Source organism: Malus domestica, chromosome 01 (assembly GCF_042453785.1).
Source record: "Malus domestica chromosome 01, GDT2T_hap1".
NCBI lineage: Eukaryota > Viridiplantae > Streptophyta > Magnoliopsida > Rosales > Rosaceae > Malus > Malus domestica.
In genome coordinates, this window is record NC_091661.1 from 25,529,696 (window position 1) to 25,542,315 (window position 12,620).

Sequence of the window (12,620 nt, forward strand, 5' to 3'; positions counted from 1 at the left end):
TCATGAGAATAACTACTCTTTAGTCAATGGAATTCATGGTTGTTAATAAATGTATGGTAAATCAAGAATTACAATAATTTGAATATTTGGTGTAAGAAAAATGAAATCTGAATCATATTCATTCTAATCCTCAATTTTAGTAAAACGTGCCATTAGTATATATAATGTCGGTATATGAGCATCTACAACACTACTAATTATATATTTGTTATTTTAGCATGAAAATAATCAAAATAACTCAAAATCTTTTAATAGCCACAGTTTAAGCATAACCATCTCCAACGCTATTAGGCCTGAATTCAGCCTTGTGCCTTCGAGAATTTCTGGAAGGGCAAACTCTTTGGAGTAAGCCATAGTACACAACCACCACAGGGTGGCTCAAGTGACAAATTTTCAGATCCGTATTTCACACGATACGTCTTGGATTCGATTCCTGACATTGGTGAGTCACACGATAGTAGTCAAGTGGATGCTGAAATACCTCTGTGAGTCTTCCCTGCCCGCGGAATAGTCGATTGTCATGATGAAGCTACTAAATGGTCCTTTTTTTCTAAACAAAACAAATATTACATATTTTATTATAGGAAAATTCTATTCTAATCCTTGTCTAAGATTACTTTTTGAATAAAATCTTATCTAAGATTAAAAATTAATTCTAATCCTTGACATTTAATTGTAACTTTTTAATATTAAATAGGTTGTAATTGTAACATCCCACATCACCCAGGGGTTATGATCATGTAAGCCTTATGTGTATATTCTCATCTTTACCTAGCATGAGGCCTTTTGGGAGCTCACTGGCTTCGGATTCCATCGGAACTCCGAAGTTAAGCGAGTTCGCGAGAGAGCAATCTCATGATGAGTGACCCACTGGGAAGTTCTTGTGTGAGTTCCCAGAAACAAAACAGTGAAGGCGTGGTTGAGGCTCAAAGCGAACAATATCGTGCTACGGTGGAGTTGAGCCCGGGATTTGACAATTTGGTATCATAGCCAATCTCTGGCCGGATGTGTGCCAACGAAGACGTCTAAGGGAAGTGGATTGTAACATCCCACATCGCCCAGGGGTGAGGATCTTGTAACGCCTTATATGTATATTCTCATCTCTACCTAGCACGAAGCCTTTGGGGAGCTCACTGGCTTCGGGTTCCATCGGAACTCTGAAGTTAAGCGAGTTCGCGCGAGAGCAATCCCATGATGGGTGACCCATTGGGAATTTCTCATGTGAGTTCCCAAAAACAAAACCGTAAAGGCGTGGTTGAGGCCCAAAGCAAACAATATCGTGCTACGGTGGAGTTAAGCCCGGGATGTGGTGAGGACCCAGGCCAGGATGTGATAGTAATAATTGTTGAGTTTTTTGTTTGTAGGTTATATATTGATTCCCATAAATAATAAAAATGTTATTTATCATTGATAGTTATTAAGTTCACATAATAAGAGAAGTCATATATTATCATATTTTTTTTATTGTGCGTAAATTTCTCCATATATATGTATATACATATTACGTACATATGTATATTTAGATACTATAGTTACGTACCAATACATTTGTATCGATACATTCGTACCGAAAGTTATTGTTTGGGCCCAAAAATAGTGTTGGTTGGGCTGAGTTTAGAATCCTTATCGGCCCAGTGTTGGTTGGGCCGAGTTTAGAATTCTTCTCAGCCCATAAGCCGTGTACAGGTGTCGTTGGGAGTTATGTAGCTCCTGGGCTGCACGGTCGAAGTTGGCCACGTCCCATTGGGGAATTGGGGATGTGGATGAGTCATGTTATGAGAAGGAGTTTCGACAGGATCAGGATGCTGGAATTGAATACAGCCTGGTAACGAGTTATGTTCAAAGTCCTAGTAAGAATAGGATTGGCCGAGATAAAGTTGAATCAGGGAAATGAGTTATAATCCGAGAGTGATTGAGATTCAATATAGGTTGGCTGCTATAAATAGGGAGGGAAGACATCGAAACAAGATCCCTCTAACTCAACACACAAACTGCCCATCGCAAACCCTTGCTCTACGCGAAACCTCTCAACAACCTTGAGATTTTTTTATTTTCCTTTTTTGCCAACACAACTTCAGTTTGGATAAATAACACTGTGAAGGCAACTGGCGAACACCTTCAGTTTGAATAAACAACATTGTTGCCGTAGAATAAGCCGACCTTAAAGCATGTTCAATTTGGATAAACAACACTGGGACAGGGCCAACTAGTTATCTATCCAAGTCTCGGTTGAAAAGGATTTTTGAATCCTTATCGGCAGGGGTCATCTCATTAGCCTTCTCAGCAAAGCGAGGTGTTACAAGTTACTATACTCGGCACATTGAACGCCGAGTCGTTTATGATTGGTTATTCGCAAGTAGGTTTTAGAGTTCGGCATTCTGACAGCCGAACCACTTTCACAATCAAGACATATATTTATTTTGAATACATGTGTCCTTATACTCTGGTGTCGATTCGGTGTGCTTATACTCTTATGAATATAATCACGGTGACCGAATACGATGCCATCAATTTGTGAACTTCGCAAAACTAGTAGCTATGTCTTCAAGCTTTAGAACTTGAAGGCCGATGCGTGTTCTTTCCTCGGCCGTAGTTGCAAGATCGAGAAGTCAGATGCACACCCAACGCAACATCAACAAATTTTACTCCTCGACCGAGCTCGGCTGACGAGTTGGCACGCCCCGCATACAACTGAATGACGTAGTTAGCTTACTAATTATTCAGCTTGCACGCCACGTAGGCTTGGTAGTTTTTAGGGTCAACAATTATGTACCACTATATTCTTACCGAAACTTACGAACCGATACTTATGTACTTATAAGTAATATAAGGTACCTAAAGTTATGTACCAATACTTCCGTACTTATGATAAAATAAGATACCGAATGTTATGTATAAATTGATTTTGTTATGCTGTTGAATTTTTTTAATAATGAGAATTTGAATTTTGAATAAATTTTTATCTATTAATATGATTAGAGCACAAAATAAAAAACATAATTATGGATGGGTAAATAATTTCGAATGGCAAGTTCATAAATTATAAATGTGCTATAATTACTTAAATATGTAAGTTTTAAAAATAGAGACTTATATTAGATTTTGAAAACCATTCAGGTTAAAATTTAAAAACAATCTTATTGAAACCCTAAAATCTAAAAACCCCTGTTATTATTAACAACTCAATCCTTTTTATTATTTTGTTATTTAACTATTAACCACTACTATCACCAAAGTTTTGATATATTTCAAGTTGATCTTTTTGTTAAATTATCTTTATACTTGTGTTGACCCCTAAAAACTACAAAGCCTATGCGGCGCGCAGGTCGAGTAACTAATGAGCTAATTACGTCCTTCGGTTGATGCAAGGCGTGCCAACTTGTCGGCTGAGCTCGGCCGATGAGTAAAATATGTTGATGTTGCGTTGGGTGCGCGGCTGAGTTCTCAATCTTACGACTGCGGGCGAGGAAGGAACACTCTCAGCCTTTGGGTTCTAAAGCTTGAAGCTAAGGCTGCTAGTTCTGTGAAGTTCAATATCAAATTTGGCTTTCAATGTGCCGAATGTAGTAACTTGTAACACCTCACTTCGTCGAAAATGCTAATGAGATGCAAGGTTCTAAAAAACGCTAGGCGCTAGTCGGGCGGCGGGCTAGCGCCTAGCGCCTAGGCGGCTAGGCGGATTTAGGTAAATTTCTTGTATATCATGTAAATAAGTGCATATTGACACCTTAAAAAAAACTATACTTGTATGGATAATAAAATAATGATAAAATGCAAATTAGGTACACTATTTCCATAAGTATTGGATGAACTTGTAGTAAATCCATCATTTGCAAATTAGATACACCATTTCCATAAGTATACCACCATAAAACCAAAAAAGAAAAAAGCACGCAATTAATAAAAAATAAAAAATAAAAAAAACCTCCTAGGACCGCCTACCCCGCCTAACCCGCCTAGCCGCCCAGCCCGCCTAGACCGCCTAGGCGCCGCCTAGCCCGCCTAGGCCCAACCCGATTTTTCCTCCCGATTTGCCCAAAAACGCCTCGGTTGCTAGGCGCCCAGCGCCTAGGCGGCCGCCTAGGCCGTTTTTTAAAACACTGATGAGATGACCTCTGCCAATAGGGATTCGAAAATCCTTCTCGACCGAGACTTGGATAGATAACCAGTCGGCCATGTCGCAGTGCTGTTTATCCAAACTGAAGGTGCTTCACAGTCAGCTGATTCTACGGCAACAATGCTGTTTATCTAAACTAAAGATGTTCGCCGGTTGCTTTCACGGTGCTATTTATCCAAACTGAAGATGTGTTGGCAAAAGGGGAAAATAAAAATCTCAAGGTTGTTGAGAGGTTTCGCGTAGAGCGAGGGTTTGCGCAGGGCAGTTTGTGTGTTGAATTGGAGGTCGACCTTCCGTTGCCATTGCATTTGTATTTATAGGACTGAAGTACTTGCTTTGCACGGTCAAATAATGTTGCAGAGTTTAATTGCAACTCTAATTCCTAAAATTAATCCGCGTCAAAAGCCAAGCATATCCTCAGATTCTAGTTTGTGACTTCTAAAATAAAGCCTATCTAAGCTTCCACATCACATCAGAAACCTAGAGGACCTAGGCTTCAGATCTCATAAAAAAAAATCTCCACCAGAAGGCTTTTAAAACCATTTGATCACTTCCATCACCATAGCCTACCTAGGTTTCCTATGTCATCATTACAAACCTAGCTTTTCTAGGCTTGTCTCATCATCACCCAAAGCCATCAACTTTATTGTGGCATGCATCATGACCCTATCTGAATGCATTTCAAATTCATTTTTAGCTTCCATGTACCATCGGATATCCCAAATCAACTCGAACTGTAATGCTCGCTTGGGATATAATTCACATCATATTTATTTGGTTGAAGAAGACGCTAGGATAATGCATATTAAAAGATAATTTTTATGATAAAAATCATAATATTATCCTTTAATAATGACAAAACCTATCTCCACTTTTCCATTCAACGATTGAGAGTTATGCTCACTCAACGGTCTTGATTACACGGCCCAATGGTGTAAATTTGGGTCCAAACAACTTAGTTAAATATAACTTTTGGAGAGTTTTCAAATGGGAATTGTTTTTGGCACTCAAAAAATCTCATTTTACACTCCAAACTTTCTATAATTAGAAAAAAGCCGATGGTTTTCTTAAGATGCTCAAAATGATTAGTTGCGAAAAAAAAACTAATGAAAATGACTTGAAAACTTTGAATTTTAACGGAAAAAAAAGCGTTGTAAGTGAATAGTACTAATATTGACTTTTAGAGTAAAAATATGGTTTTTCGTTAAAAAAAAATGAACAGTACCAGAAGCTTTTTATTAAAGTTCCCAAAAAATTATGATTTAAAATAATCTCATGTCGGGGCGTTGCAGTAGATAAGTTTTTTTAATAAAATAATTCATCGACCACTTACAAGTTGGTACACAATTTTGTAATTTCATATTTCAATATACCTTAAACATCAGAGGTAATTTAATCCAATCCTATCCAATCCTTTAAACCAAACTACGCGTAAAGTGATTTATTTAAAAACATAGTTATTAGTAGATAGGATTTGGACCATTGGCCTAATATCATTTAAAGACATGCCCACAAACTTTTGTTTTTTATATTTTTTTAGAAGAGAGAGAGTAAACCTCAATTTATTTGAAAATGAAATTGTTATTAGCACTTTAAAAACATCAATATTTCTTTCTAATTATAAAAAGTTTTAAGTGTAAAATAAGATTTTTAGAGTGCTAATAATAATTCAATTTTCAAATAAATTGAGGTTTACTCTCTCTGTTCTTAGAAAATATAAAAAATAAAAGTTTGTGGGCATGTCTTTAAATGATGTTAGGCCAGTGGTCCAAATCCTATCTACTAATAATTATGTTTTTAAATAAATCACTTTAGGCGTAGTTTGGTTTAAAGGATTGGATAGGATTGGATTAAATTACCTATGATGTTTAAGGTATATTGAAATATGAAATTACAAAACTGTGTACAACTTGTAAGTGGTCGATGAATTATTTTATTAAAAAAACTTATCTACTGCAACGCTCGATGTGGGATGAATTTAAACGATAATTTTTTGGGAACTTTAATGCAAAGCTCTCGATAATGTTCACTTTAACAAAAAAATTATATTTTTACTCTAAAAAGTCAATCCTGGTACTATTCACTTACAACTTTTTTTTTCCGTTAAAATTTAAAGTTTTCAAGTTATTTTCATTAGTTTTTTTTTTTGCGTCTAATCATTTTGAGCATCTTAAGAAAACCATCGGCATCTACATTCGTTATACCTTAAATTTTAGCCGACTATTGATTCTGATTCAGACATGCATCCGCATCTCAGATTCAACTATTAAATTGCTAATGAAATGACCTATGGTTTTGTTTATGCGTCTAATGAATTATTAAACATGTAATTAAGCTCAATTAACAAGAAGTCACCACATCATCGTTGGCTTGGTGGCTACTTGCTACCTAACCTCAACAACTCTTTTCCTTCTCTCTCCAATAATTTCTTTACGACTTAATTAGATTAATAGTTCTGTGGTTATAAGATAGTTGAAAGATAGCATTTGTGGTAAAAAAAAAAAACATTATGATTTAAACCATGTGATACAATATGTTAGAATTGATGCTCAAAATTGAAAATTTCGTCAACTTTTTATTAATTGTTAGTACATAAGCCGACCCCACGTGTTAACAATTAACGGAAATGTTCATTTTAGCCTAATATGTGTATAGAGATTAAAGAGTTCCGTTTTAGTCTAATATGTGCAGCTTATATACTAATAATCAACAACAAAATTGACGAAATTTTCAATTTTGAATATAAATCATAACAGACTTTACCACAAAAGATTAGATCCTAATTTTTTAACCACAAGAAATATTTTTCAACTATTTTATAACCACAAAAACTATTAATTCAATTAGGCCTTTATTTAATTTCCAAGTAAATGGCGACCCGGAATAAAGGTGGGTGTAATTTCCGAAATTGAAAAATAGAAATATTTACTAATTTACCCATGAACTTGTATGAAGCTGTAATTTTTTTTCTGAATTTTAATTAGTCAATTTTCCTTGAACTTTAGTCTTAAGCCATTTACCTGCTAGAACTTTGATAAATAGACAATTTTTCCCTTGGTGTTAGTTCATTCAAGAAATAAACGGTTAAAATTAAAATTCAGAGAAAATTTGATTATGTATAAAAGTTCAAAAAAGTAATCGGTTAAAATTAAAATTATAAAAATAATTGATTAATTATAAAAATTCAGAAGTTAATCAACTAAAATTAAAATTCAGAAAGCCAACGACAAATGTGCCTTAGAAAAATACACAAATTCACAGCCACTTGATGCAAATAAAATGAACACTCACCATCAGATGATTCAGATGGATGGGATTGGTGGGGCCTCTCCATAAAAAAGAAAGGATCAGAGGGCCCTTTGAGTCTTGAAAGTTGAAACGCATCCACAACACACATGTTTTTGCTTGCTCATATCACGATTAATTAACAGCTTAATAACTTAATTACGTACAAAATACCCTTAAAACGAAAGCATTACATATGAGAAAATAACAAAAACTCGATTGAAGATTGGCTTGAATGATGATCGTACAACGATTTGAGACGTAATTAACGGTAATCACTTGGACTTGAAAGGGATGGCCCTGATCACAACCACGTGGTACAAAGCTGCAAGTGCTGCCCCAATGAACGGTCCAACCCAGAATATCCACTGCCACAATGAAAAATAAAATAAACTAAAAGTTAGAACAAAAGTTCAGAAGCCATTGAATGCGTTTTTGAAATTGGAATACAACAATGGCTTTTGGAGAGTGCTCCCCACAAAAGCACTTTCATTCAAGAACAGTAGTGCTTCTTGTAAAAGCAGTTTTGGATCAATTAGGAAGGCTTACGTGGTCATCCCAGGCATGCTTCTTGTTGTAGATGATGGCAGCGCCAAGACTTCTTGCTGGGTTGATGCCAGTTCCGGTGACGGGGATGGTGGCCAAGTGCACCAAGAACACGGCGAACCCAATTGGCAACGGAGCCAAAATCTGTTCAAAACCCATTCAAAATTCACAGCCAGTTAATCACCAAACCAAATAAAACGCCAACAAAATAATAAAATCAGGAAGTTCAAGCTCAGCTAGGCAAATGATCGGAGACTAGACATGCGTACCGGAACGTGGGAGTCTCTGGCGCTACGCTTAGCGTCAGTGGCGGAGAAAACGGTGTAGACGAGGACAAAGGTGCCGATGATCTCAGCACCAAGTCCTTGACCCTTGGTGTAACCATGGGCAACAGAGTTGGCACCACCGCCCAGCATCTCGAAGGTGGAGCTCTTCTCGAAGCCCTTCACGACGGCGGCACCGGCGATAGCTCCGAGGGTCTGCATAACTATGTAGAACACCGCCCTGGTCAGCGACAGCTTCCTGGCCAAAAACAGCCCGAAAGTCACCGCCGGGTTTATGTGACCACCTGAGATATAAACAATAAGATCAACCCCGTTAATCAAGATTTATTTATAATTAAGAATGGATAAATGACACGGCTGCGTTTTATGGGGGGAAATTAATTACCGGAGATGCCGGCGGTGCTGTAGACGAGGGCGAAGATGGTCCCGCCAAAAGCCCAAGCGATTCCTTGAATCCCGACCGTCGTGCACTTCGACTTCGACTTGACAACGCCCATCACCGTCAAGATTGTGATGTAGAGGAACAGGAAAGTGGCGATGAACTCGGCGATCCCGGCCCTGTAGAACGACCATGACGTCAGCTCGCCGGGCTCGAACAGTGGAGCAGGCGGTGGTTCCTTGTAGTCCTTCCCGTCGTCCTGGCTCTGAGCCGACGTCCCGATCGGCTGCCTCTCTGAGTACTTGTTCGCTCCCAGCCTAACATCCTCTTCCTTGCCCTCCATTATCGCTTTACGTACAAGATCAGACCAAGCAGATATCGAGCTCTCGGTGACTGATGACCGTTGGATCTTTTTGATCTGAGAGTGTGAGGAATGGCTGTGTTATGAGTGGATTTACAGGGAGGGACTTATATAGCACAGCGAGCGCCTGAGTTTTGGAAGCTGGTGAAGTGAGGGAGGGTGGTGGCGGGACCCAACGGCTTTATTAATTTTGATTTTATTTAACTTATTTATTTTTATTACCATGTGAGCGACCAATGATTTTTAACAAGCTGTGGTAATTTTTTGCACAGAGTCGTTAATTTGACATAAACGACATAATAATAGTAGGTAGTTGTTTAATTCGTCATCTAGTCGGATTATTATCAAGTTACATGTTAATAATTTGTTAACAAATCATGTTGTTATCGAATTAACGGTTAAGAACATGATAAGATAATATGTATAACATGAAAATGATCCATTTGCTAGGTCTAGACATTAGCATGATAATTTTATCATGACACGTTAAACCAATACGAAACGACATGGCTTGTTAAGTAATCGGATTGTTATTGTGTCGGCAGTTAACAACTGTTAAAATAATAAATTTGATACGATATAATTTGTTAAGATAACTAGAAAATGCCTAGAAAATAATACAAAACATGACAAATATGATTCGTTTGTTAGGTCTAATTTTCTAGGCATTTCACGAAAAGTGACGTGTAAATAGGCTAAAGAAAATTAGTAAGTTACTTTCCACGTGGCGCGATTGTGTTCGCAAATTGTATGAGGTACTGCACCGTCCAATCACATCATCTACAGTTAAATAGTGCTTCAGACTGCGTATTTCAATTGATGAGATGAGACAGAACAACGGGTCTATCATTTGAATTTTGGTTTGTTTGACAAATTGTTGTGCCTAACTCTTATTAATGCGTGGGCACGGTTCGGAATGAATCCGTTTGTTTCTCAACGTAAGCAAATTAATTGGCAGTGAAGTTATGCAATGCAATTTGTTTTAGTTATAACTAAATTAAGAAGAGATAATAATCAAATCACGATTGAGTCATTTAATCGATTCGATTTATATATAGGTCGCGTTGCATCAAAGCAAACTACTTATAATTTGGTTCGGTTCGTTTGAAAATACTTTCTTAGTGCTAAAATTGAATCAAACGCGTGAAATCGGTTTGATTCAACTAGTTTTGTACCTACTCTTTAAGTTAGTTATCCGTGATCGAGCGAGTAACTCTTAATTGTTTATTGGGTTATTATCTGAAGCAAAATTCAACATCTACTATCGTCTATAGTTAAGTTTATACGATAATGCTTGGCTCGTGCTTTTAATTAATCAATTTTTATGCTAACTGCTAGGTGGCAGCAGGTAAAGAAGCCTTCAATCATTTATCATCTGATGTGTTTGATTCTCTCCATCCATTTAATTATGTTATTTTTATTATATATAAATAATATGATACCAACCCATGATTAATTTTTTCTTCGTTCTGCAAAGGCTGCAAACACTCAAAGGATATGAACTGCTGTGTACAAAGACAACTCCTTTCGCTTAAACAACAAATTATCAAGGCTGTAATGGGATCATGGAATTAAATATGCTATAAAAATTATGGTACCGCTCCACTATCACAATATGTGGCCTCGCAGTTTTGCGATGATTTATACGGTCGTTGTGTTGATCTGTTGTGTCTATTATGTTTTTGTTATAAATTCGTACTTGTAATATTTTGTATGGTAGGATAGTGTTTGTGGTAGCCGTATAGGGTTTACTGTTGTTTGTTTCATTACACAAATTTACTTCAGATTAATTTCTTGGTCACTAGAACTGATGTCCTCGATTGGCAACCTTTGTAATTATTTGTGAAGTTCAATGAAATACCATTCTATCGCTTCTTGTAAAAAAGAAATTCTAAAAAAATAAATAAAAAGGCTTGCCAATGCATTAGTAATGGAGTCTCATAGTTTAGTTTTGTAGTAATCGCAATGACGTTTTTGGATAATGAAAAATAATGTTGCATGTCGTTATATTTAATCATCTCCCATTCTTTATGGGATAATGTTTCCCCCATTTTTTTGTGCCATAATTCATAGGTTATATATATATAGAATTTGGAGGCATCACATGGGGTGGAGCTTTGATGACCTAGCCCGACGGCCCGTCATTTGAACGTTTCAAACTCAAATACATTTAGAAATTGAAACGCGTATGATTGATGTCGTTTGGACCACATGCGCACCATGGTAGTGGCTGGCTAGTCAGCTTCACAAGTGGGCTCTCAAATTAGTACTGGAAAATTTTCTTATTTTTGCCAAAAGAAAAGAAAGACATACTTTTTCTTAAAGCGTATGGCTGAAAAAAGTTATCTTAATTAACATACTATGTATTTTTGTTGTTGCCGATGGGATGCTCTATATCATATAGCTTGAATTGCATCGCGGAAGGTGTCGCGTGGGAGATAAAGCTATGCAATGTCGCGTTATTTAGTGATTTTGTGTAAATTATTTGAGACTTCCATGGCGTAAAATAGTAATAAACACACACACACACTAGACTTTACTCATTAGAATCATCACTATGCAAAAATCCTTACCGTCTTTATCACGTCTTTCATTTTCCTTCTTCAATTTGTTGCAAAGTATCATTAGTAGTATGAACCTGGCTTCTCTGCCCTCCCACTTTCCATACACTTCCATCTATTTCTATTTGTACGGTCACGGTTAAGGCACGTCAATATTTTATATTACTATTGTTTTTTATCTTATTATCTGTATAAAAAAAAATCAATATAAAATATTGACGTAGCTTAACCGTGACCGCACAAAATAGGGGGGATGGGAGTGTATGGGAAGTGGGAGGGCAGAGAAGCCGGGTCCTAGTAGTATAGTCATTTTCAGTGAATGGAAGAATGTAGTGATCGATGTCAGCTAAAGGAACATCAAACAAATTTCGTGTGGGGTATTCCAATATCGCGTAAAAATTGACCTTTTTTAAACTATCGTGGTATTTTGCGTTAAATCGTAAAATCTCTTCCGTGACGCGATATTTCGCGCTAGATTGCAATATCGAGTGTTTTTTTTTAAACTATGCTCTAAACTACTTCATTTCACGAGAATTGATTAATTAATCTAATTCATATTTGATGTGAAATTACTAAATTGTCATGCTTAACCTCGCTACGTAGTTGTAAAAAAATTGATATATTTATCTTCAAATGAAGACTATGTAGGATGGATAACAATGACACAAGAGACAATTATTCTTTAATCAGAAACATAAATAATATAATCAAATGGCTCAAAATCTTTTAACACATGTTGACAAATCGCTGATTACATATTTTGATTCTTAAATCATGATTAGGTAGCTGCAGCCGCCCGTTGGATTAGGGCCACTACTTTGCTTCTTGCTGATTTGGCAGCACATGGTGTTTTCTGGAGTAAGCTTGACCAGCTACTCTATGCAAACAAATGAATACAAACGACATTAGAGAAAGAAGAACCGAACACAGAACTTAAGGTCAGTGGCGAAGACAGAAAATCAAATTACAACGATCTTTAGGCTATAGAAAGAAATTAGTTTTTGAAGTATAATTTTTTTTTTGTACTCGTATGGAAAATTTTGATCAAACAAGAATGGTGGAGCTTTAAATTTTGTATGAAAAATTT

At 36.6% G+C, this 12,620-nt stretch overlaps 1 protein-coding gene across 1 annotated transcript; it reads right to left on the minus strand.

Moving 5' to 3' along the window:
- Positions 1 to 7,392: 7,392 nt before the first annotated feature.
- LOC103455112 (probable aquaporin PIP1-4) lies at positions 7,393 to 9,040 on the minus strand. Its single transcript, NM_001293993.1, is given in 4 exon segments — positions 7,393 to 7,770; positions 7,952 to 8,092; positions 8,218 to 8,516; positions 8,618 to 9,040. Coding segments are annotated over 4 exon segments (870 nt in total). The 5' UTR covers positions 8,955 to 9,040; the 3' UTR covers positions 7,393 to 7,677.
- Positions 9,041 to 12,620: the final 3,580 nt, after the last annotated feature.